At 36.9% G+C, this 21,118-nt stretch overlaps 1 protein-coding gene and 1 pseudogene across 6 annotated transcripts in view; one reads left to right on the top strand and one right to left on the bottom strand.

Annotated features, from left to right (window-relative positions):
• Positions 1-21,118, top strand: part of ARHGAP20 (Rho GTPase activating protein 20) — a 140,551-nt gene that overhangs the window by 79,768 nt on the left and 39,665 nt on the right. For all 6 annotated transcript variants that reach the window (XM_077893415.1, XM_077893412.1, XM_077893417.1 and 3 more), the window contains 4 exons: positions 2,240-2,404; positions 10,274-10,423; positions 17,238-17,279; positions 18,160-18,244. In XM_077893415.1, coding sequence (XP_077749541.1) covers positions 2,240-2,404; positions 10,274-10,423; positions 17,238-17,279; positions 18,160-18,244 — 442 coding nt within the window. The remainder of the gene's footprint in view (positions 1-2,239; positions 2,405-10,273; positions 10,424-17,237; positions 17,280-18,159; positions 18,245-21,118) is intronic.
• Positions 8,849-9,705, bottom strand: LOC144311223 (small ribosomal subunit protein eS4, X isoform-like; annotated as a pseudogene).

Raw genomic sequence — 21,118 nt, 5'->3', positions numbered from 1 at the left:
AGGATTAACAAATAGGTTAGTGGAGCACAGCAGAGAGCCCAGAAATAGACCCATGCTCTATACTCATGTGATTTTTAACAAAGGTGCCAAAGCAATCCATTGAAGAAGGGAAAGTCTTCTGTGAACATGGTGCTGAATAATAAGGTATCCATATGGAAAAGCAAAATGAACCCTAGCCCCTGCCTTATACTATAAGCTGCAGTTAATTTGAGATAGATCACATACTTAGATGTGCAAAAAGTAAAGCTATACAGATTTTAGTGGAAAACATTAGAGAATATCTTTTATGACTTGGGGATGGGTAAAGATTTCTTAGGTCAACAAATGATAAATTAAACTTCTTCAAAATTTATAAAGTTCATCAAAAACAGAATCAAGAAAATGTACAGGCAGCAGATAAGGAAAAAATATTTTTAAAACATCTGACAAAGGATGAGTATACAAGATATATAAAAAATTCCTATAACTCAGTATAAAAATATATAACCTAATTTTTCTAAGTAGGCAAAAGATTTAGAAGATGATTCACAAATGAAGATATACAAGTGTTCAATATCCTTAGTCGTCAGAGAAATGTAACTTAAAATCATATGAGGTGCTACTATATAGCCACTGGAATGGCCAAAATTTAAAAGATTGACAACACCAAATGTTGGCAAGGTTGTGGAGCAGCTGGCACTCTCCTACAGTGTTTTTGGGAATAAAAATTGGTACAACTGTTTTGGAAAACTGTTTTTCCTAAAATTAAACATCTACCTACTCTGTGACCCAGCAGTTCCATTCTTAGATATTTATTCAGAAGAAATTAAAGCATAGGTCATAAAAAGACTAGTCCAATGTTTAATAGTTAGTTTTATTCATAATAGCTAAAAACTGGAAAGAGCCCAGGTCCATCAATAGGAGAAGAAATAATCAAACTTTAGTATATTTATGTCATGGAATACTCTTGAACAGCATAAAGGAATGGATTGCTGATAAATGTAATAAAGCATGCTGACTAAAAATATCTTATACAAAGAAGTACGCATGGCAGCTGCATTTATGTGAAACTGTAGAGCAGGCAAAACTAATCTTTGGTAGGAAAAAAAAGTCAGAATACTGATTGCCTTGATGGTGATGGAGTTGGGATTGACTGTTGTTAGGAATTTGAGGGATTTAGGGACTGAACAAGGAAAAAGATACCATTGGGCAGGGTTGCAGGAGAAAGGAAGCTCCTCATAGCGTGAGACTGTCTTGGGGCTTATGATCAAAGGACCAACATCCAGAAGAGGAAAAGGACAAGGGAGGTGAGGGGGATTGGAGGTGAGGGGGATTGGAAGTGAGGGGGATCGAAGAGGATGTCTCTGAAGATTACACGTCTCAGCAGCACAGCAGGGAATCTCTGGGTCAGAGAATTCTGAAGGGCAGGAGTGACGTGGAGTCTTACCATCACTAAGCTCTATTTTATCAAGGCTAGCAGATATTGGGTGTAATTATGTGGCATATGCAAAACAATCAAGCCACAAATGGCTAAAAATCTGGTTTGGGCTATTTTTTAAATAATCGGGTAGGTAAAAATATAAGTTTGATGCTATTATACTTTTGAGTTGGTGGTCTCAGCCTGCAGTGAAGAAATAAACCACCCATAGGCCAATACCTAGAAGCCGAAGCTAGTATATATAACAACTGAGAAGGGACAAGAGGAAATACTTCGGTGTGATGACAATGTTCCTATCTTGATGAAGTTTTAGACTACACAAGTGAATATATCCATTAAAACTTGGTGAGCATATACCTAAGATTTGAGCATTTCATTGTGCATTCATTTTTTTAAGTTATAAGTAAATATTGAACTCTAGTTAATGATATTAAGGGGAGAGGTACTGCTGTTATGTTGTTTACACAGAAATGCCAAAAATGGAATGGATTATTGAACAGATAGAAGGATAGGTAGTTGGGGAGATATATGATTAGATACTGAGGTGCAATAAAATTTTAATGGTAAAATTTAGGTTAGGATATACATGTGTTTATTATAAAATTTACAACCTTGCTTTGTGTTTGAAAAAAATTTCATAATGAAATGTAAAAGGCCACCGAGTAGAGGGAGACTGAGGGACCAATTAAGAAACTATGCCATTGCATTAAAAAGATGTGGAGAGCTTTATATTCCTTGACCAACTAGAAGTTATAATGTTATAGAACTCATTCCTATATTTGATCATCTGACTAAAGATTTGTGGTGTTTGATCTATTACAGGGAGAGTCCTTCTGCCAGTGTGGATACATGTACATTTCTCTCATCATTTGTATGCTCCAGCAGGACTCTGCTCATTGATGGCAGGGTAGAACTCAAAAGAGGCCTGCAGAGGCAGGAGCGGCATCTTTTCCTGTTCAATGATCTGTTTGTTGTGGCCAAAATCAAGTGAGTACACTGTAAACCCTCTCAGTTACCATTATAAAATTGCATTTCCACTAACAAAGATAACCTTTCTGTTCAGTGCTTACTGTAAAGAATGTCTGGCCTCTGTTACCATAACTAATATCTGAAGTGAGTTTTATGTTGTTTTGTTTGACTTTTGAAAACAAAACATTTCAATTGCTTTATTCATTCAACAGGTGTTCACTTAGTCCCATTCTTTGCCACGTTCTGAATACATATAGGGGATACAGTGCAGAATGTGATGGAATGTGTGGGAGAAATTACAGATTGTAATTAGTGCTATGAAGAGAATAGGGTGCAGCGTGAAGTAAAAATGTGGGGTATATGTTAAGTAGGCAACGTTGGGAGTTGGGGGGGAAATCATTGAAGCCATTCAGATATTGGAGGATGAGCATTCTAGGCAGAGGGAAGAGCAGGTCCAAAGATAATGGGAAAAGTTTGGTGCTTGGAGGGAGCTAAAGGAAAGCCTCTGTAAGTGGTGCATAATGAGCAGGAGAAGAATATGAAATGAGGTTGGAGAAATAGACAAGGATCAGGTCATCAGGACCTTTGTTGGCCGTATTATCTATTCCCAAGTAACGTATTATCTATTCCCAAGTAACAAACTATCCCAAAACAACAGTTTATAACTACAGACATCTCATACTCAGGAACATTCATCTCATACTGAACAATCTCATACTGAGGAGTGGCTTAGCTGGTGGTTCTGGCACAGACATCCTCATGAGATTGCAGTCAAGCTGTGGACCAGGTTGTAATCGTCTTCCAGCTTGACTAAAGCTTGTGGATCACCTCCCTGCTCACTCATGTGGACGCCAGCAGCCCTTGGTTCCTCCCTGACTGTTCTTCTCCATGTGGGTGTCTCCACAGGGCTGCTCATAATATGGCATTGCTTCCTTTGAAGTGGAAGATCCAAGAGTATGAGGTAGAGTGTAGGCAAGCAAGAGAACACCCCAAATAGAAGCCACAGTCTTTCATGACCTAACTTTGGAGGTGGCATATCATCATTTCTGATGTATGCAGTTGGCCACACAGACCAGCCTGAGTGCATGGAGGACAACCACGCAAGGGTGGGAGTATCAGGAAGCAAAAGTAGTTGGGGGCTTGCCTGAGAAGCCAGGTGCAACATAGGCTGTGATAAGGAATTTGGATTTTATTCAAAGAGATTTTAATTAGGTGTGTACCACAATGTGGTTCATGTTTTTAAGGTCTTGTTTCTGGCTAGGATAGGTAATGGACCAGAGAGTAGGCAAGAGTAGAGAAGCAAGGAGCCTGGACGGGCGGCTACAGTAGTCCTGAAGAAACTCAGTGAGGGCTTTATCTGGGGAGGTGGCAGTTAAATGAAGGAGGCACACATATTTGGAATATGCTTTAGAGGTAACCAAAAGGATTTACTTTCTGCCAAATACTAAATACCCATGCATTTAACACTCAGCCCAGAGTATGGTGGTTGCTACTTGCTCCATCCCTCAGTCTTGTTTATCAAACCTAATAAAAGTTAAGAGTATTTTAATAAATCCATTACCATCAAAGAGATTTTTAGTCACTAGAGAAAAGTAAAGACTTTTTTCAGCTTACCCTCACTCTCACCTCAGTCATATCATGTCGTAAATAAGACATGGGCAGAGCTAAATTCTAATTTTGCAAAGCAGTTTATTTAGTATTAATAGCAATAGAGACCTCACATTTATTTGGATCATATTATATGTTAAGTATTTTTCTAGAGACTTAAACTTGCAGAACTGTTCTGTCAGGCAGATATTATTTTTCTCTTTTTACAGAAAAAATTGATACTCAGAGAAGTTAAGCGACTTCACCAAGATCCCAAAGGTAGTCATTAGTTGAGCTTACATTTGAACCCTGGTCCATCTTACATCAGAGTCTGTGCTTTTAAACAATATGAGGTCTGCTATCTCTGGTACTTACCCCTTTTCTTATGGATTTTATTAGAAAATTCCCCCGTAGAAAGTTTTTGTTTTGTTTTTTGAGCATTAAATCAGGTCTTTCTTAAGATTGTGTTGAGTAAAAGGATCTAACTAAACACTCATCTAGTAAGAAACTGTATAGAAAAGCTTAGTGAACCATTGATACTTTTTTTTTAAGTTAGAGGCAATATAAAAATAAGGAAATGGTTTCAGAATCTGTTGGGTTTTTTCCTTAAGAAAAAAATGTCTTCTTTTTTCTCATTATGATAAGAACACTTAACATGAGATCTACCCTCTTAACAAATCTCTAAGTGTACAATACAATATTGTTAACTAATAGGCAAGATTTCTAGAATGTATTCATCTTGCATAACAGAAACTTTATGGTTGTTAATGAGCAACTCCTCTTTTTCTCCCTCCCCCAGCCCTTGGCAACCAACATTGCACTCTGATTCTCTAAGTTGGACTATTTTAGATATCTCTAAGTTGGACTATTTTAGATACCTCTTATAAATACTGATGTATTTCATTAGCATAACGTCCTCCGGGTTAATCTGTGTTATTAGACATTATATTTCCATCTTTTTAAGACTGAATAATATTCCATATTATCTTTACCCATTCATTCATCAGTGGACACTTAGGTTCTCTCCACACCTTGGCTATTATAAATAATGCTGCATTGAACTTGAGTGTTAATATGTCTTCAAGATCCTGATTTTAGTTCTTTGATAAATGCCCAGAAGTGGGATTTCTAGATCATATAATAGTTCTGTTTTTAATTTTTTGAGAAACCTCCATATTGCTTTCCAATGTGGCTGAACCATTTTACATTCAACAGTGTACAAGGGCTCCGATTTCTCCATGTCCTTTACCAGTACTGGTTGTCTTTTTGGCTTGTTTGTTTGGTTTTTGGTTTTTTTGGATTCTTTTTTTTTTTTTTTTTTAATAGCCATTCTGACATTGTGAGGTCATATCTCAGGTCTTAAAATTTGCAAGACTGAAATCTTACGACTTATCTTTTCCAACCATAATAGAATGAAACTCACTATCAGCAAAGCTTAAAACATGTTTTGAATGTAAGTAATGCCTATGATGTGATTTTGGAAGTGGATTTGATGTTATAAGGAATATAGAGAAAGAAAAGTCTCCCATCCACACCTCTGTACTAGGTCCATTTAAAGTGATATGCTATTAATAGAGGAACAAATCATTCTTTTAGTGTAGATTAGGTGTCATTTCTTTTCTTCAAATGTATTGGATGGATTCTGTATACTAGGTATTATGATAAGAGAATCGCAAAGATCCTACTACATTTTCCTAACAATCCTCCAAGATGAGTTGTTTTAGGTAATGAATACTGAGACTCATGGGGGTTCGTCCACAGTCCTTCAGACAGAAGGTGGCTGAGCTAGGGTTTGATCTAGGCCATATTCCCAGTGGCTGACCTGACGTACTGTTCCCCCTTGTACCCATTATGTGTATAGTTTTACACTCAGTCTGCAGGTAGATAAGCAAACAACAAAAACTTGCTTTAATAATCCATTTCCTGTGCGTTAGGACCTTAGAGACTTTTTACTTGTAACATATATTCAGTTCTTAGGAAGGAAAGTATTTTCCTTCACCCTTTTTAGGTGTTTTTCCCTCAGAAATTATGATAATATTTGGAGTAGAAGATTTTCATTTTCTTACCTGTCATTTATTGTTTTGTATTTTGCTAATGTCCAAGTTGTTTTATGTAACCCATATAGTGTTTTGTTGAAAAACCTTTTATATAAAGATAGTTTCTTTACCACTAGAAAATTGCTGTTTTAAATATACTGTCAAATCTGTGCCCCTCACCTGCTTTTATAGCTGATTTTTTATTTTGACAGTCCCCTTCCTCACATAAGATATATACCTTTTTTTTCATATGCTGCTTTTAAAAGAACTCTGTGTCTACTTAAATGTTTTTATGAAATGACAAAACCTATTAACAATGGATTTAATTGTGTTTTTATTTAAGAGAGTCAATCCATGAAAGATTATTTTAAGTACTTTCTACATTTACTAGGGACATTAAGAAGTATGAGTGATCTAAGTTAATTTGGGGAATGGGTGGCATGAGCCCAAGACTCTCAAGATAGAGAAGACATCTAGATTTGAGAAGGTAATCATTAGTATTGAATACTGCTGCCTTAAAAAAAATGTTGACCAGAATTTATCACTATCTGGTCATTCTCATAAATTACATTTGATGCATTCACAGATACTCCTATTTTATTTTCTGAGCAAGTAGGGAAATATGATGAGTTTTATTTAGGTCAAAAAGATGAAGAGAAAAATGGAGTTCTGATTATTATTCATTATCAGGAGAATTTACCATCAGATACTTGTGGAATACACCATGCTCTCTACCCCGAACATACTTAGTAAAACATTTCCATCTTCAAATGGAGGGAGATCTCCTTAGAATCCTGTATATTTCAACAGTTACTGGGATTGCTTCCAGTATAAAGATTGGAACACAGGAAAACAAGGAAATAGATTCCTCATCTTAATAAATTTGTAGTAAGGGACTACTCTGTGGAAATAGTTAGTTAGGTTTTTAATTTGTTTTTTTCAGCCAGTTTACATTAGATTTATGCTTTTAGATATTTATTAGAATAGACTAATACTTTTGGAAATTGAGTATGAAAAATATGAAGAAGCATACTATGACTCGAGGACTAAATACAAAATTTTATTTAATACTAGTTTTAAGTATTTTGGAACTCATCCATTTATTTTTGTGGACATAAGTGTTTATGAGATTCCTCTCTACCTCCATAGTAAACAGTCTCATCAGAAAGCCTTATAGGAGGGATCCCTGGGTGGCGCAGCGGTTTGGCGCCTGCCTTTGGCCCAGGGCGCGATCCTGGAGACCCGGGATCGAATCCCACACCGGGCTCCTGGTGCATGGAGCCTGCTTCTCCCTCTGCCTGTGTCTCTGCACCTCTCTCTCTCTCTGTGACTATCATAAATAAATAAAAATTAAAAAAAAAAAGAAAGCCTTATAGGTACATAGAAAGACAAAAGTAACACTCGAAGGACCTGGCTGGCTCAGTCAGAAGAGCATCTGACTCTTATCTCCAGGGTCATGCAAGAGTTCAAGCTCCAGGTGGGGTGTAGAAATTACTTAAATAAATAAAACTTTTAAAAAATGAGGCTCAAAATAGAAAAGCTGAAGGGAACTTCATGGTAAGATATCCATCCAGATACTTATAAGACCAACAATGTCCAGGGATTTTTAGTTAAAGGTATTAGATAAATTCAGAAGTCAACACTGCTCAAGTTCAGATTCTAGCTGCACTAGTTAAGCTGTTTGATTTTTGCCAAGTTATTTAGCTAAATCTGTCTATGGCTCCATTTCTCCATCTATGAAATGAGGTTAAACTAAATAATATGTGCAAAGTGTTTACCACAGTGACTGGCACATGGGAAGTTCTCAGTAAATACAAGCCAGTAGAACAGAAATGATTGTTTACACTTTCAGACAACTTTTTGGTTTTTGTATCCAAAGGTGGATAATCTTGACACTTTATTGATCTAGGGAAAGAATCATTGCAATGACTTTCTTCCAGGGCAGTAAATGTCAAAAGTTCTCACCTGGTATCTGAAGTATCTGATAAAGAGAGAGACCTGCATTAGGAAAAGAGAAATGAAAATATACCTTTCTTTCCAAAAGATTTATAGTTTCAGTTTTATATTTCCTAAATACTTGCTATCAAAAAATAAGTTTTTTTAACGAGGAAATAAAAAGAAATAAGATTTTATCTTCAGTTGAGTCTGTGTCATTTTTAAAAATCTAAAGATTCGTAGCAACAGGATGAAAAATATTCAAATGAAACATAGAAAGACATCATTATGTCACAAGTCTCTTTCCTATTACACTTACATTAAGTGTGCTCTAGGGGAAGTATAAATGAAGCTTAGAATCTAGACTATCCTACATGTATAGTTCCTGCAGGATCCTTTTTCATTTTATAAATCCTACTGAAGAGTTCTGGCTTTAATATTCCATGAAGGAGTTTTAGGAATACTGCCATATGAAGTATCTTTGATTTCATGTTACCTTTTACTGTTTCCACAAATGGTTCTGAATGGTAGGAAGTCTGCAGGTTTCCCTGAGCATTCTCCTTACCTTTCCCAGTGCCTTCATACTAAGTCTTGGGTCCATTATGAGCATTAAATCTGTGAATTTAGGTCAAGAGATAATGGTGGTTTCAGTATCAGGTTCTAAGGGAAATTAGGTAGAAATTGCCAAAAAGCAATATTGTTGCCAACTTGAAGTAGATCACCTTCTGAGTCCTTGGAGATAAATAGTAAGTGTTAACTCCACTTAAGTATAGTACTTCCTGCCTCTTTTTTTTTTTCCAGTTTGGTTTAGGGTCTGTTTTTAGTCTATAGTTTTTTCATTTTAGCCAGAATGTAAGGGGAGATGATATAAACAAAATCTTTTTTTTTTTTTCGTGCCGTAGAATCTTTAAGTATAAAGACTTCCAATCACGTCACCTAGGGACCATTTTACCCACTGCTCTGTTTGGCTGCCAGTCTCTTGTCTCTTTCCTCAGCAATGGTGAGGCAGATACCCTTTCCACAGGAAAGAGAAATCCATGGTTTGATGCCTTTGCCAATAACAAAAATGTTGGAGAGTTGGGTGGCAAAGCTGTTGCCATTGGCATCTTTCACGTGAACTACATCAAAAAAACCAGGGTGTCTCTCTCGGTTGGTGATCACACCAATTCTTCCCAGGTTGGCACCTCCAGTCACCATACACAGATTACCAGTATCAAACTTGATGAAATCCGTAATCTTTCCAGTCTCCAAATCAATCTGAATGGTGTCATTCACCTTAACGAGGGGATCAGGATAGCGGACGGTGCGAGCATCATGAGTCACCAGATGAGGGATTCCTTTTGTTCCCACAAAGATCTTTCTCACTTTGCACAACTTATACTTGGCCTCCTCAGGTGTAATCCGATGAACAGCAAAGCGACCCTTGGTGTCATAGATTAGACGGAAATTCTCCCCAGTCTTGTCAATGCTGATGACATCCATAAAACCAGCAGGGTAGGTGATAACAGTTCGGACTTTGCCATCAATCTTAATAAAACGCTGCATACAGATCTTCGTTACTTCATCTCGTTAGGGCATACTTAAGTCTTTTCCTTAGAAAAATGATGAGAGGAAGACATTCTCTCAGCTTATGGGAGCCAGTAGATGGGCGAGGGGCAAACACACCAGTCAGTTTATCCAGCATCCAGTGCTTTGGAGTTGCTACACACTTCAGATGCTTCTTGGGACCACGAGCTATGGTTGCGCTAGGCACGAAAAGATATAAACAAAATCTTAAGAAAGGAAACGTAAACTAAACTTTGCTTGTAAAGACTAGGAAATCTTGTAACCATTTAGTTGGAAATATATTAAAAATTCCTCTAATTAATTCTGGATAATAGATTTTAAGTGCATCTATCTCTCTTAATGTGAAAATTTTATAAATATTTTCATAAATAATGTGTATTTTAATCTTTTATTCAGCCACTCAACTTTTTTTGGAGTAGGCAAGTTATAAATAATAAATTTTTTAGAACAGCAGTAGATTTAAAATTAGATTTTTAATCCAGACTCAATGTTCAACATAGAAAAATAAAGTAGGCAGTTCATGGCTATTTGCTGCCCATAAATGTAAGCATGAGGCCTTATACACCAAATGTTCCAAAGGCCTTGTTGGGCCAAAGGTAGCCAAGCATCTTAACAGTTTCCTGTGGTAGGCACTGAAGTTACCAACAATGAATAAGATATTCTTTAACCATGATTACTGAAAACTGTCCTGTTATCACAAGTAAAGAAGCTCTCATAAAATTTAAGAAATAAAATAAGTGTTGTCTGGTTTGTATCTTTCTAGATACAACAACAACTTTAAGATAAAAAATAAAATTAAATTATGTGACATGTGGACAGCAAGCTGTGTGGATGAAGTGGGAGAAGGCAACACCAATGCCACGAAGTCCTTTGTCTTGGGCTGGCCCACAGTGAACTTTGTGGCCACTTTCAGGTAAGAACCATAGCTTCTCCTATATTTACATGTATAACACTGTCAATGAGATAGTTTCTAGGATGGCAAGAAAAAGCTAATCAGATTTTGTTCTGATTTTTGAAAATATTTTATTCTGATTAAGTTATTCTGAAGTTAGTGACTCTTCTTTTGACATACCCCCAGTAAAGACACTTGAATACCTTTCACTTCTCCCCCGGAGTTTCTTATTCAATTATGTGGAGAGTAATGGTAAATATTGAGAACCATGGAGGCATTTAGCTTGAATTGACCAGTAATTTTTACGGGGGCTCTGCTGAAACACCTAGGGACTGTGGGAGAGGATTAGAGTGGTCAGAGCTCTAGGACCGCCCCTCTCCAGTCTCTCTATCCCTCATGTTCAAGTATTGTTTTACAGCGTGGGCTTTCGAGTTGGTCTTTTTCAACCCACTGAAAGAAACTTCTACTGAAAAATTTTATATAATAGTTAAGTTTGAATAACTGGTTTATATTCCAAATTTTCTTTTTTTTTAAGATTTTTTATTTATTTATTTTAGAGAGAGAGCAAGCAGAGGGAGGAGCAGAGGGAGAGGGAAAGGGAGACTCCCAAGCTGACTCCCCACTAAGCGCAGAGGCCGATGCTGGGCTGAATCTCACAATCCTGAGATCATGACCTAAGTCGAAATCAAGAGTCAGATGCTTAACTGACCAAGCCACCCAGGCACCTCCATACTCCCAGATTTTCTAAAGAAACAGTTTTTTTATGATACAAATAAAATTAATGTCATGAAGTAATGGGGTGCCTGAACTGAACATCAGGTTCTTATTTGACATAGAGATGTGACCATCAAAAGCAAATTTATGAATCAAGAAGTGAAAGTTAGTTTCCTAAGACTCACCTCCTGACTGGGATGGGATTAGATAAATCTCTGTATCGTATCCTGAACATGCTAAATTGGCGATTCTCAACTGAGCCACCTGAGGTGCCCCATACATGATGTCTTTAATAAGGAGTTTCCATGAAACTTGTTTTAAGAAGATGTAAATATATGGAAACAAGTTTTATATACATTGTATTCTTCAAAAAGTAGAGTACTTAAACCAAATGATTAAGGTTAACATCACGAATGATGCCATGTACCCCACGATATAATGTGATGATAAGAGCAATTCACATTTGTATTATTCTTCTTCAAAACCCAAACATGAGAGGAACCTCACACAAGCACAAACTGAGGGATATTCTATAGGTTAAATTGACAAGCACTCCTCCAGATTATCATGGTTAAACAAACAAGAAACAGGAAAAGATATAGCAACTGCCATAGACCAGTCACTAGGGAGACATGATAACTAAATGCAATGTGTTATCCAGGATTGGGTCCAAGAACAGAGAAAGTACATTAATGGAAAAACTGGTAAAATCTCATTCATTTGGGGAATATAAAAAATAGTGAAAGGGAATAAAGGCAAAAGGAGAGAAAATGAGTGGGAAATATCAATGAGGATGACAGAACATGAGAGACACATAACTCCAGGAAACAAACAAGGGGTGGTGGAAAGGGAGGTGGGCAGGGGGTTGGGGTGACTGGATGACAGGCACTGAGGAGGGCACTTGACAGGATGAGCACTGGGAAAATCGAACTCCAATAAAAAAATAAACAAAAAAAAAAGCCTGGCAAAATCTGAAGAGTCAAGAATTTAGTTAATAGTAATGTACCAATATTGGTTTTGTGGTTTTACAGGTGTGCCATATAAGAGGATAACTTTAGGAAACTGAAAGGTGAGAGGTATCCAAGGACTCTACTATCTTAGCAGCTTTCCTGAAAGTTTAAACTTCTTTCAAAACTAAAAGAGTATTTCAAGAAAAAATGCTGTGTTGGGCATCTGGATGGCTCAGTCAGTTAAGCTTCTGCCTCTATTTCAGGTCATGATCCCAGAGTCCTGGGATTGAGCCCCACATCAGGCTTCTTGCTCATCGGGGAGTCTGCTTCTCCCTCAACCCCTCCCCTCTGCTTGTGATCTCTCTCTCTCTCTCTCTCTCTCTCTCTCTCTCTCTCAAATAAATCTTTAAAAAAAAAAAGGTAAAAAGAAGAGTTCTGGCTCTGGTATGGCAGAGTGAGGTCTTAGCAGATTGACCACCCTACAGATAACAACTATAAACTCTGAGCAAAATACAAACAACAACCACATAAGGGTTCTACAGAGTGAAGCTGGCATATTTGTGAGAGGAATTGAAACTTGGAAGGAGGCACCATCATTGGGTGAGTTTCCTGGGTTTGAGGCATTGGCGTAAGGGCAGGCTATAGTCATATCATGGATCAGGAACTAAACCTACAGAAGCCCCCAGTCTTTCTGGCCAAACCACAAGAGTACAGAGTCTGAGTCAGCCATAGCCACAGGAGAGTGAGGGAGGAAGTCTCATAAAGGAGGATGTCAGAGGAGGGAAATCTCAAATTCTGTAGATGGACTGATTGGTGACATGCATGGAGCAGACTCAGAGCAACTTGAAGCTAAGGCTAAAAGAATTGGGCCAAGGTGCTGTTAAGTCTAATGAAGTTAGGTATCTGTTAATGACAGCTTGAGTCTAATCAAGTGAGTTGACTGTTAATGACAAAAACATCACTGTTTTGCAAATATAACAGGATTCAGAGTCTCCAAAACAAAATATTCATAATATCCAGAGTATAATCTAAAATTCTTGACATACAAAGAACCAGAAAAGGGAAAAGATAATCAGTAGAGCCCAATCCTAAAGAAAAGAACTTTAAACCAACTTCTATAATTGTGCTCACTAGGTAAAAAGAAAAGCCAATTGAAATGAATGAAAAGATTTCTCAGCAGAGAAATAGAAAATTTTAAAAAGAGCCAAGTGAAAATTTTAGACTGAAAACTGCAATATCTTAAATATTATATATCTACATATATAAATATTCCCTATGTAGCCTTAGTTTCAGAATGGAAATGAAAGAGGAAAGAGTCAGTAAATTTGAAGATACATCAATACAAATTGTCCAGTCTGAAGAATAGAGAAAACAGAGCTTCACATCAGGCTCCCTGCATAGAGCCTGCTTCTCCCTCTGCCTATGTCTCTGACTCCCTCTCTCTCTGTGTCTCTAATGAATAAATAAATAAAATCTTTAAAAAAAAAGAAAAGAAAACAGACCTTTTAAAAAAATTATGTTTTTATCTACTTGAGGTGGGGCAGAGAAAGAGGGAAAGAGAGAATCTTAAGCAAACTCCACACTTAGCACAGACCCCAGTGCAGGGCTTGATCTCAGGATTCTGAGATCACAACCTGAGCTGAAATTAAGAGTCAGACACTTAACTGACTAAACCTACAAGCAAACATTTTTTAATTCAAAATGCATTGGACTTGTTAGAAAATACTAAAAGATACAATATACATGTAATTGGAACTCCAGAAGAGGAGAGAGAGGGAATGGATGGAGTATTTGGAGAAATACTAATTTGGAAATCTCCCAAGTTCAGTAAAGATGTAAATGTAGAGATTTAGTAAGCTCAGTGAACCCCAAATAGAAGTATGAAGAAAATCTCACCTGGTCATGTTATAGACAAACTGCTATAAGCCAAAGGTAAGAGAAAATCTTTTAAACATCCAGAGAAAAACAACACCTTGCATATAGGAGAACAAGAATTTGCATCACTGTGGCTTTTTCATCAGAAACTATGAAAATTTCAGGACAATGGAATGACATCTTTAAAGCATTGGAGGAAAAAAAATTAAAAATAAAAAAATAAAGCATTGGAGGAGAAAACTTCCAACCTAGAATACTATATCCAGCAAAAATGCCCTTCAAAAATGAAAGTGAAAAACCTCTTTTAACTCTAAGAACTTATTCCAGCAGAACTTTGCTAGAAAGAAAGAAAGAAAGAAAGAAAGAAAGAAAGAAAGAAGAAAAGAAAAGAAAGAAAGAAAGAAAGAAAGAAAGAAAGAAAGAAAGAAAGAAGAAAAAGAGAAAGGAAAGAAAGAAAGAAAGGAAGGAAGGAAGGAAGGAAGGAAGGAAGGAAGGAAGGAAGGAAGGAAGGAAGGAAGAAAGAAAGAAAGAAAGAAAGAAAGAAAGAAAGAAAGAAAGAAAGAAAGAAAGAAAGAAAGAAAGAAAGAAAGAAAAGAACAACACTGACAGAAATTTTTCAGCCTAAAGTGAAATTTTATCAAAAAGAAGCTTGGATCTTTAGGAAGGATTGAAGAACATCAGAAATGGTATATGTCAGTCAATATTAAAAATCTAGGTCATGATCAGTTGAAAATACCATCAGTCTAGCAGCTTGAGAAGCAGGCTCTCCTAGCCAGACACTGTAATACTGCAAAGAAACCAAAAATGTAAAGACTAATAGCTTTGAGATCTAAGACTGACAGCTGCCACTATAGTGAGAAATTCCCAGCTGTGTCAAGTTAAGGAGGAGCAAATCATAAATGTGAACTTCTCGTGCTTTCCCTTAGCGCACAAATAGATTGTCACATCTAAGAAATGGCCAGAAGGAGTCCTACAGCTCATATCTGATTCTCAGACTTGGGATCTCTGTCTGCCTGAAGAACAGACACTGCCTGAAGAACAGTATCAAGATGCTCTTGATACTACAGATAACTACGCTACAAAATGAGAACATTGTCCAAAGACATAAGAAGTGCTGAAATCTGACGGAACAGTCTATAAGAGGAATCAGAAGAATGAAATTTTTAACTTAAGAACCTAGCAGGAATTTTATTCATAAACTCAGAAAGGCAAGAAAAGTCTATTTATGGATGAAATGCAAACCCATGTTGAGCCTCCATGGTGCCAGCAGATCTCCGTGATGTCTTCCAAACAGGGGAAAGGCTCTGACCTTCAGTCTGTGGTAATCACTACTGACATTACCTTCTTCTGTGTCCTTTACATTCAGAGATGTTCTCTGATGCCTTGCCACCTGTAGGGTATGGTGCTGATACTTGGTTGCTGCTCACAGTCATTGGCTGTGGGGTCTTTGTCTCTCCAGACACGCCTCAGCTGATGATCATCGGGTTCCCTGCTCACTCTCAGGGTAACAGACCTTCCCAGTTTTGAGGGTCTCTTTCCAATCTGCCTTGCCTTTTCTCTTTCTTGAAAATATACTGCTTTCTCCTTCTCTTGCTCTTATCACACGAGCTTAGGTCTTGATGAAACTCTGAGATCACCTTGATTTTGGAGTACTTTTGTTTTTAATTTGGTAAAGATGCCTGAGATTAAGAATCACTAAAGAAAGAGGAGTTCTAGATTCTTTTTGCAGAGAGTAGGAGAAAGGGGAAAACATAAGACTACATAAGTTAATCTCAGTGAGTTAACCTGACACACTTCATGAATCACTTAGTTTTGAAGTAATGTATGCTGTATATTAAACAGTGGAACATTGTGCAGCAATGAGGAGGAACAGACTAACACCACCTGCAGTGATACGGATAAGTCTCATGAATATAATGTTGAATGAAAGAAGCCAGATACAAAATAGTACATACTGTATGGTTACATTTATAATAACAATAACTATCCAGTTCTATTAGAAGTCAGGATAGTGGTAACTCATGCCTGAAAAGGAACAAAAACCATTCTCTCAAGGTGATTTTCTATTTCATAATCTAAGTTTCAGTCACATGGATGTGTTCAGTTTGTGAAAAGTGTTCAAGCTGTACATGTAAGCATTATACAATTTTTTCTGTGTATCGTACATGTCAATAAAAAGTAAAAGTTAAAAAAAATACAAAGTGTTTTAAAGGGGTAATTTTCTTTAGCTGCTTTGAAAAAACTGCACAGGTCCAAAGAAAACACCTATTTTTCAAGTTTTTTGCTAAATCAAGATTTGACACAAATGAACCTAGAAAATACTCTGTTCAAGAAGGGTGAATACACCAAAGTGTTCTAAGGAACAATGGAAGATGAAAATTGTATGGTCAGTGGTAAAGGAGATGTAGTGCACTTTCTAATGCCCAATCCTGGGAGATTCTATATAGAGAAATTGGTAAGCAACAGTTAGAAACAGATTACAAATACTTAAGTGTATTTTTCTGTAACAAAAAAACAGCAAGGGTTTCCAGCTTCATTAAGAAGATTTGAAGTATGACTTTAAAAGCTAGTGAGTAACAAGACCATATAGAAATAAACACTGAATTACTTTTAAGTTTAAGAATTAAATGTAGCAGTAGCTTCAGAAAAATTATTAATAATGATTTAGTCCTAAATGAATTGGTCTAAGAAGATTGTCATAATTAAGAATAGGTTTTCTATGAAATAATTTACTCAGTTAAAATCCTGCTATATGTATAAATGTTTCTTTTCCTTACAAGAAACTGGTTTCTGGGCCAAGATGTTTTTGTTAATATGCCAAATTTCTCTTTAATCTCAAATTGAGCATACTCTCTGTTTGTATGGTACTTAAAGCCACAAAAACACTCTGAGACAATTAGCCCAGTTTTTCAGATATGGAAGCAAGCTTAGAGATGTGAAGTGATCCACTCATCATCACGAAGCTTGCATGTGTTTTTGAAACCAGGTGTTTAGACTCCAGATCAAATATTCATTCCACCATGAGAGCTATACTTGTAAAAGAGCCATAAAGTAAGAAAATGGCCCTATCTTAGATCCATTCAGGAGGTTTTAACAGAACTATACTTGACCATATAGTTTTTCCTATTGGAGATTTTCCCCCTGCAGATTCCCCAGAGCTCAGTTAGACCAGAGTTGCCATGGCATGCGGCTGCCTCTTAACAGGCTGTTGATATTTTGTCTGGATTGACAGTCTCAGATATGTTAGCATAAATGTGTTACATGTTTAATTTTTCTCCTATTTTCTTTGATTGCAGTTCTCCGGAACAAAAGGACAAATGGCTCTCTCTCCTTCAGAGGTATTTTTTTCAATGTACATATTCTTTATCTTTAACCTGTAGTTTAAAAGAATTAAATTCTTCTCTGCAGAATTATGCCCCCAAACTATTCATCTTTTCCTTAGTAGAAATTATTCATTTATCCTCAAAATAAATTACTGTTTGAACTGTACACTGGCTACTACTTGCTGTAAACAATGTTCTCTTCATTACATGTATCCCTTACTTTCTAGGAAAGAGAACATGGAGGCCTAGTTATAGCATTCTAGACAGAAATTAGTCAATAATCTCTCCTACCTCCATGTCTCCAACCCAGCATTTGGAGCAGTTTCCTCAGAGCATGTACTAAGTTTCTGTATATGGAAGGTTTTCTGCCAACCACCTCAAAGATCAATTATTACCTCACCTTTGAGTGTACAGACTAACTGGTCAATTTAGGTTCATGTCTTATTTCCATAACCTTCTTCCTCCCCTCACTGCCTTCCTAAGGGAAGATTCATGCTTTACCCAGAGCTAAATGAGAAGTAAAAAACCACTGTCTTGGTTTGGCGTAATAAAGTATCCTATCTGCTCCTGTACTGTCTCCTGTCCAGAGAAGGTAGGGAACTTGGAAGATGAAACACCACTCAGAGGTGCCTAAAGCAGACTGTGGTGCTCAGACCTCACTTGAAGTGGGTCTGCCACTCTTTTTTGTGCCCATATACCTCATGTCCTGAGAATTTTTTTAATTCTCTTCCAACATAATATATAATCAGATTTTGCTGAGTCTTTCCATCTGCCTTTTAAAACTTAGCATACAAGTATATTGAAAATATTACCAAAATAGATTGATTTTCAAAGAAACCATTAGCAAAATCCATCTGACTCAGTGTTCTTTTGGGTTGTTGTTGCATTTGATTAGATACATCAATCTAGAGAAAGAGAAGGACTACCCGAAGAGCATTCCCCTCAAAATCTTCGCCAAGGACATTGGGAATTGTGCCTATGTAAGTGAATTAAATTCCAAGCCCCTGTGTAAAGCAGAGCACCATGGATGAAAAGACAGGCAGGCAGGCAGACAGACATGTGGCTGTGTGTGTGCTGTGGAAGGCATGCATTTAGAAATACCATTGTGGGAAAATGCATTTTGCTGGATGTATGTATGTCTTTGTAAATGTGAAAAGTAAACTCTAGAGAAAATGAAGCAAGAGAAACATATTAACTACAGTATCTCACATTTACACTTGGAAAGAATATTGCTTGTCAGATGTCTCTTTCTTCCCTCTGGCATTAATGTTTCTCTGGATCCTTTCAATAGCAGCTGTAGCGGCTCCTAGTAAAGTCATTTTCACAAGGATATATTTCCTATTAGTATTAAGCAATTTTAATTCCAACTTGTCACTTCCTAAGTAGAAGGTGGTTTTATTTTTTTTTAATTTTTTAAAAATTTATTTATGATAGTCACACAGAGAGAGAGAGAGAGAGAGAGACAGTCAGAGACATAGGCAGAGGGAGAAGCAGGCTCCATGCACCGGGAGCCCAACGTGGGATTCGATCCCAGGTCTCCAGGATCGGATTCGATCCCCGGTCTCCAGGATCGCGCCCTGGGCCAAAGGCTGGCGCCAAACCACTGCACCACCCAGGAATCCCAGGGATCCCTGGTTTTAGATAGTTCTTCATTCTCTGAGCTCTTAGGGATTGACTCCCTTGAGTTAATGAAATGGATGAGCTAGGAGAGATGACATTTTTAAGGCATCAGCATGTTACTACCTCACAATTTTTATCATACTGGTCAAATTAAAATTAAACCCACTTAGCCCTAGTTATTATTTATAATTTGATGACCGGAAAAATAGAACAAATGCCAAGGATGTCATCAGTGATGAACAAAATGAAAACTTATGGATATTTTTATGATACTATGCATTGCCATACTTTACAACAGCTCTGGTTCACACAGGAAAACGATGTAGTACAAAACAGTATGTTTTGGTCAAAAGCAAAAGTTATATAGAAGTTCTGACATGAGTGCCAGATGTCACTGCTTGAGGGAAATACTGAAATTTTTATGGTTTGAAACTACAAAGATCTATTGTTGCAAAGTAGCAAAAAACAAACAAAAACCTACCTCTGTTTTTCTGCCAGCTTTGATTCAGTTGTTGTAATTGGGTTATAATTAGGATTTTCATGGAAAATCCCTCGAATTTTTTTTTTTTTTTTAACATTTTCAGTGTTTGGAAAGCTTGTGCTTGAGAAAGGACCAGAGTCCCACTGTCTTTGAAAGAGAAAACAAGAGATGTAGTTAGGTTAAGTGCTGTTTTTATCACTAGTACCCTGGTTAACCCAACAATGATATGACACCCTGTCCTTGGCTCTCTGACGTTGCTTCATAGCAAGAGTCTCCTTTCAGGAAGCCCTGCTTCCAGAAAGAGTGATGCCCCCCAAAATAGAAATGTTGGTATGGAAAACATTCTTGGCCTTTAGTTAATATACAACCTGTCAGTGAATTCTGCTAACGTGGAAAAAAGAAAGCCACATTTTCATTTTTGTCTGTTTGTTTTCTTTGTTTACTAACCAAAGAGGACTGTCTGCTGAAATTCATTTGTTTCGTCTGCCAGAAAAGCATACAAGGAAAAACACACAACCTATAATTACTGTTTTGAATGAATGTATCAAATATTAAGAAAAATCATTATCTTAGAAATCAGGTACATTGGGAGATAGTATTACAGGATAGATTCCTCACTTTACAAAAGACTTCATAAGAGAATTTCTTTAAAATTTAATTTAAGGATAGGTTTTCAGACTTAAAAGAATAAAAAGCAGATGCCTTTCATAAAATTATATCTCAAGTTAAAGCCCAGTGTAAAACATCTATCTACTCTGGTAGAAGACAAACACTAGGATGGGTGTTCTAAGCCCTGCCTGTTGGGTTCTGAGACACTTTTACATAATCTTTGGAGTTCAAGAGCACAATTTGAAATCAATTAACAAACAACTTTAAGAGGTAATTTGTCATGTCAAGTAATCGGCTCATAGAGAAAAAAATGCTATAATGGAAGGATAAGTGGTGAATTATCAGCAGATTTCACTTAATGTTATTTTTGTATCATTTTTGTTTTTATATCATTTTGTTTCTGCTTACACTACTTATTTATACCATTTAAGCCCTATCAGGCACACAGCCCTAATTGCTGATTCACCTGATGATTATAGTATATAAAACCTGTGTGCATAGTAAATATTTCTTTTTTGATAGCATAGCATTGTCTTACATTTAAATGTCTTGGAACTCAGTGAACTCTATATAGATATCTCAAAATTATTTTAATTCCTTTTCTGTTTATTGCAAACTATTTTTTTAAAATATTTTGTTTATTCATTCATGGCAGACAGACAGACAGAGAGGCAGAGACACAGGCAGAGAGAGAAGCAGGCTCTCTGCAGGGAGCCCGATGTGGGACTTGATCCCGGGATTCCAGGATCATGCCCTGGGCCAAAGGCAGGCGCTAAACCCCTGAGCCACCCAGGGATCCCCAAACTGTCTATTTTTAAGTAGTAATTTCTAAATGTAGTTTAAGCACAGAGCTATCAGAGATCTCCTATTTAATAGAGTTGGCAGTACAATTGAGCTTTCTAAAATTCTCAATCCTGTTTGCCTGACTCATTGGTTTTAAGGTGTCTGCAGATTTCAACACTGAAAATCTCAGTAGCCACAGTGTTTGACATAGTGCTCAATACATAGTGGTTTTTAAAAATTCTAAACTTTCAATGTCTTTTCGTAGCCTGTTTTTATTCTGATTTAACCTCAACTTTTTACCATGCAAAGAAATGACTGTGAAACCCACACTGTGAAAACAGTCCTCAGGAAGAAGTAGAAG

The sequence above is a fragment of the Canis aureus genome, chromosome 3, assembly GCF_053574225.1.
Source record: "Canis aureus isolate CA01 chromosome 3, VMU_Caureus_v.1.0, whole genome shotgun sequence".
Classification (NCBI taxonomy): Eukaryota; Metazoa; Chordata; class Mammalia; order Carnivora; family Canidae; genus Canis; species Canis aureus.
This window is presented reverse-complemented; position numbering and strand designations above follow the sequence as displayed.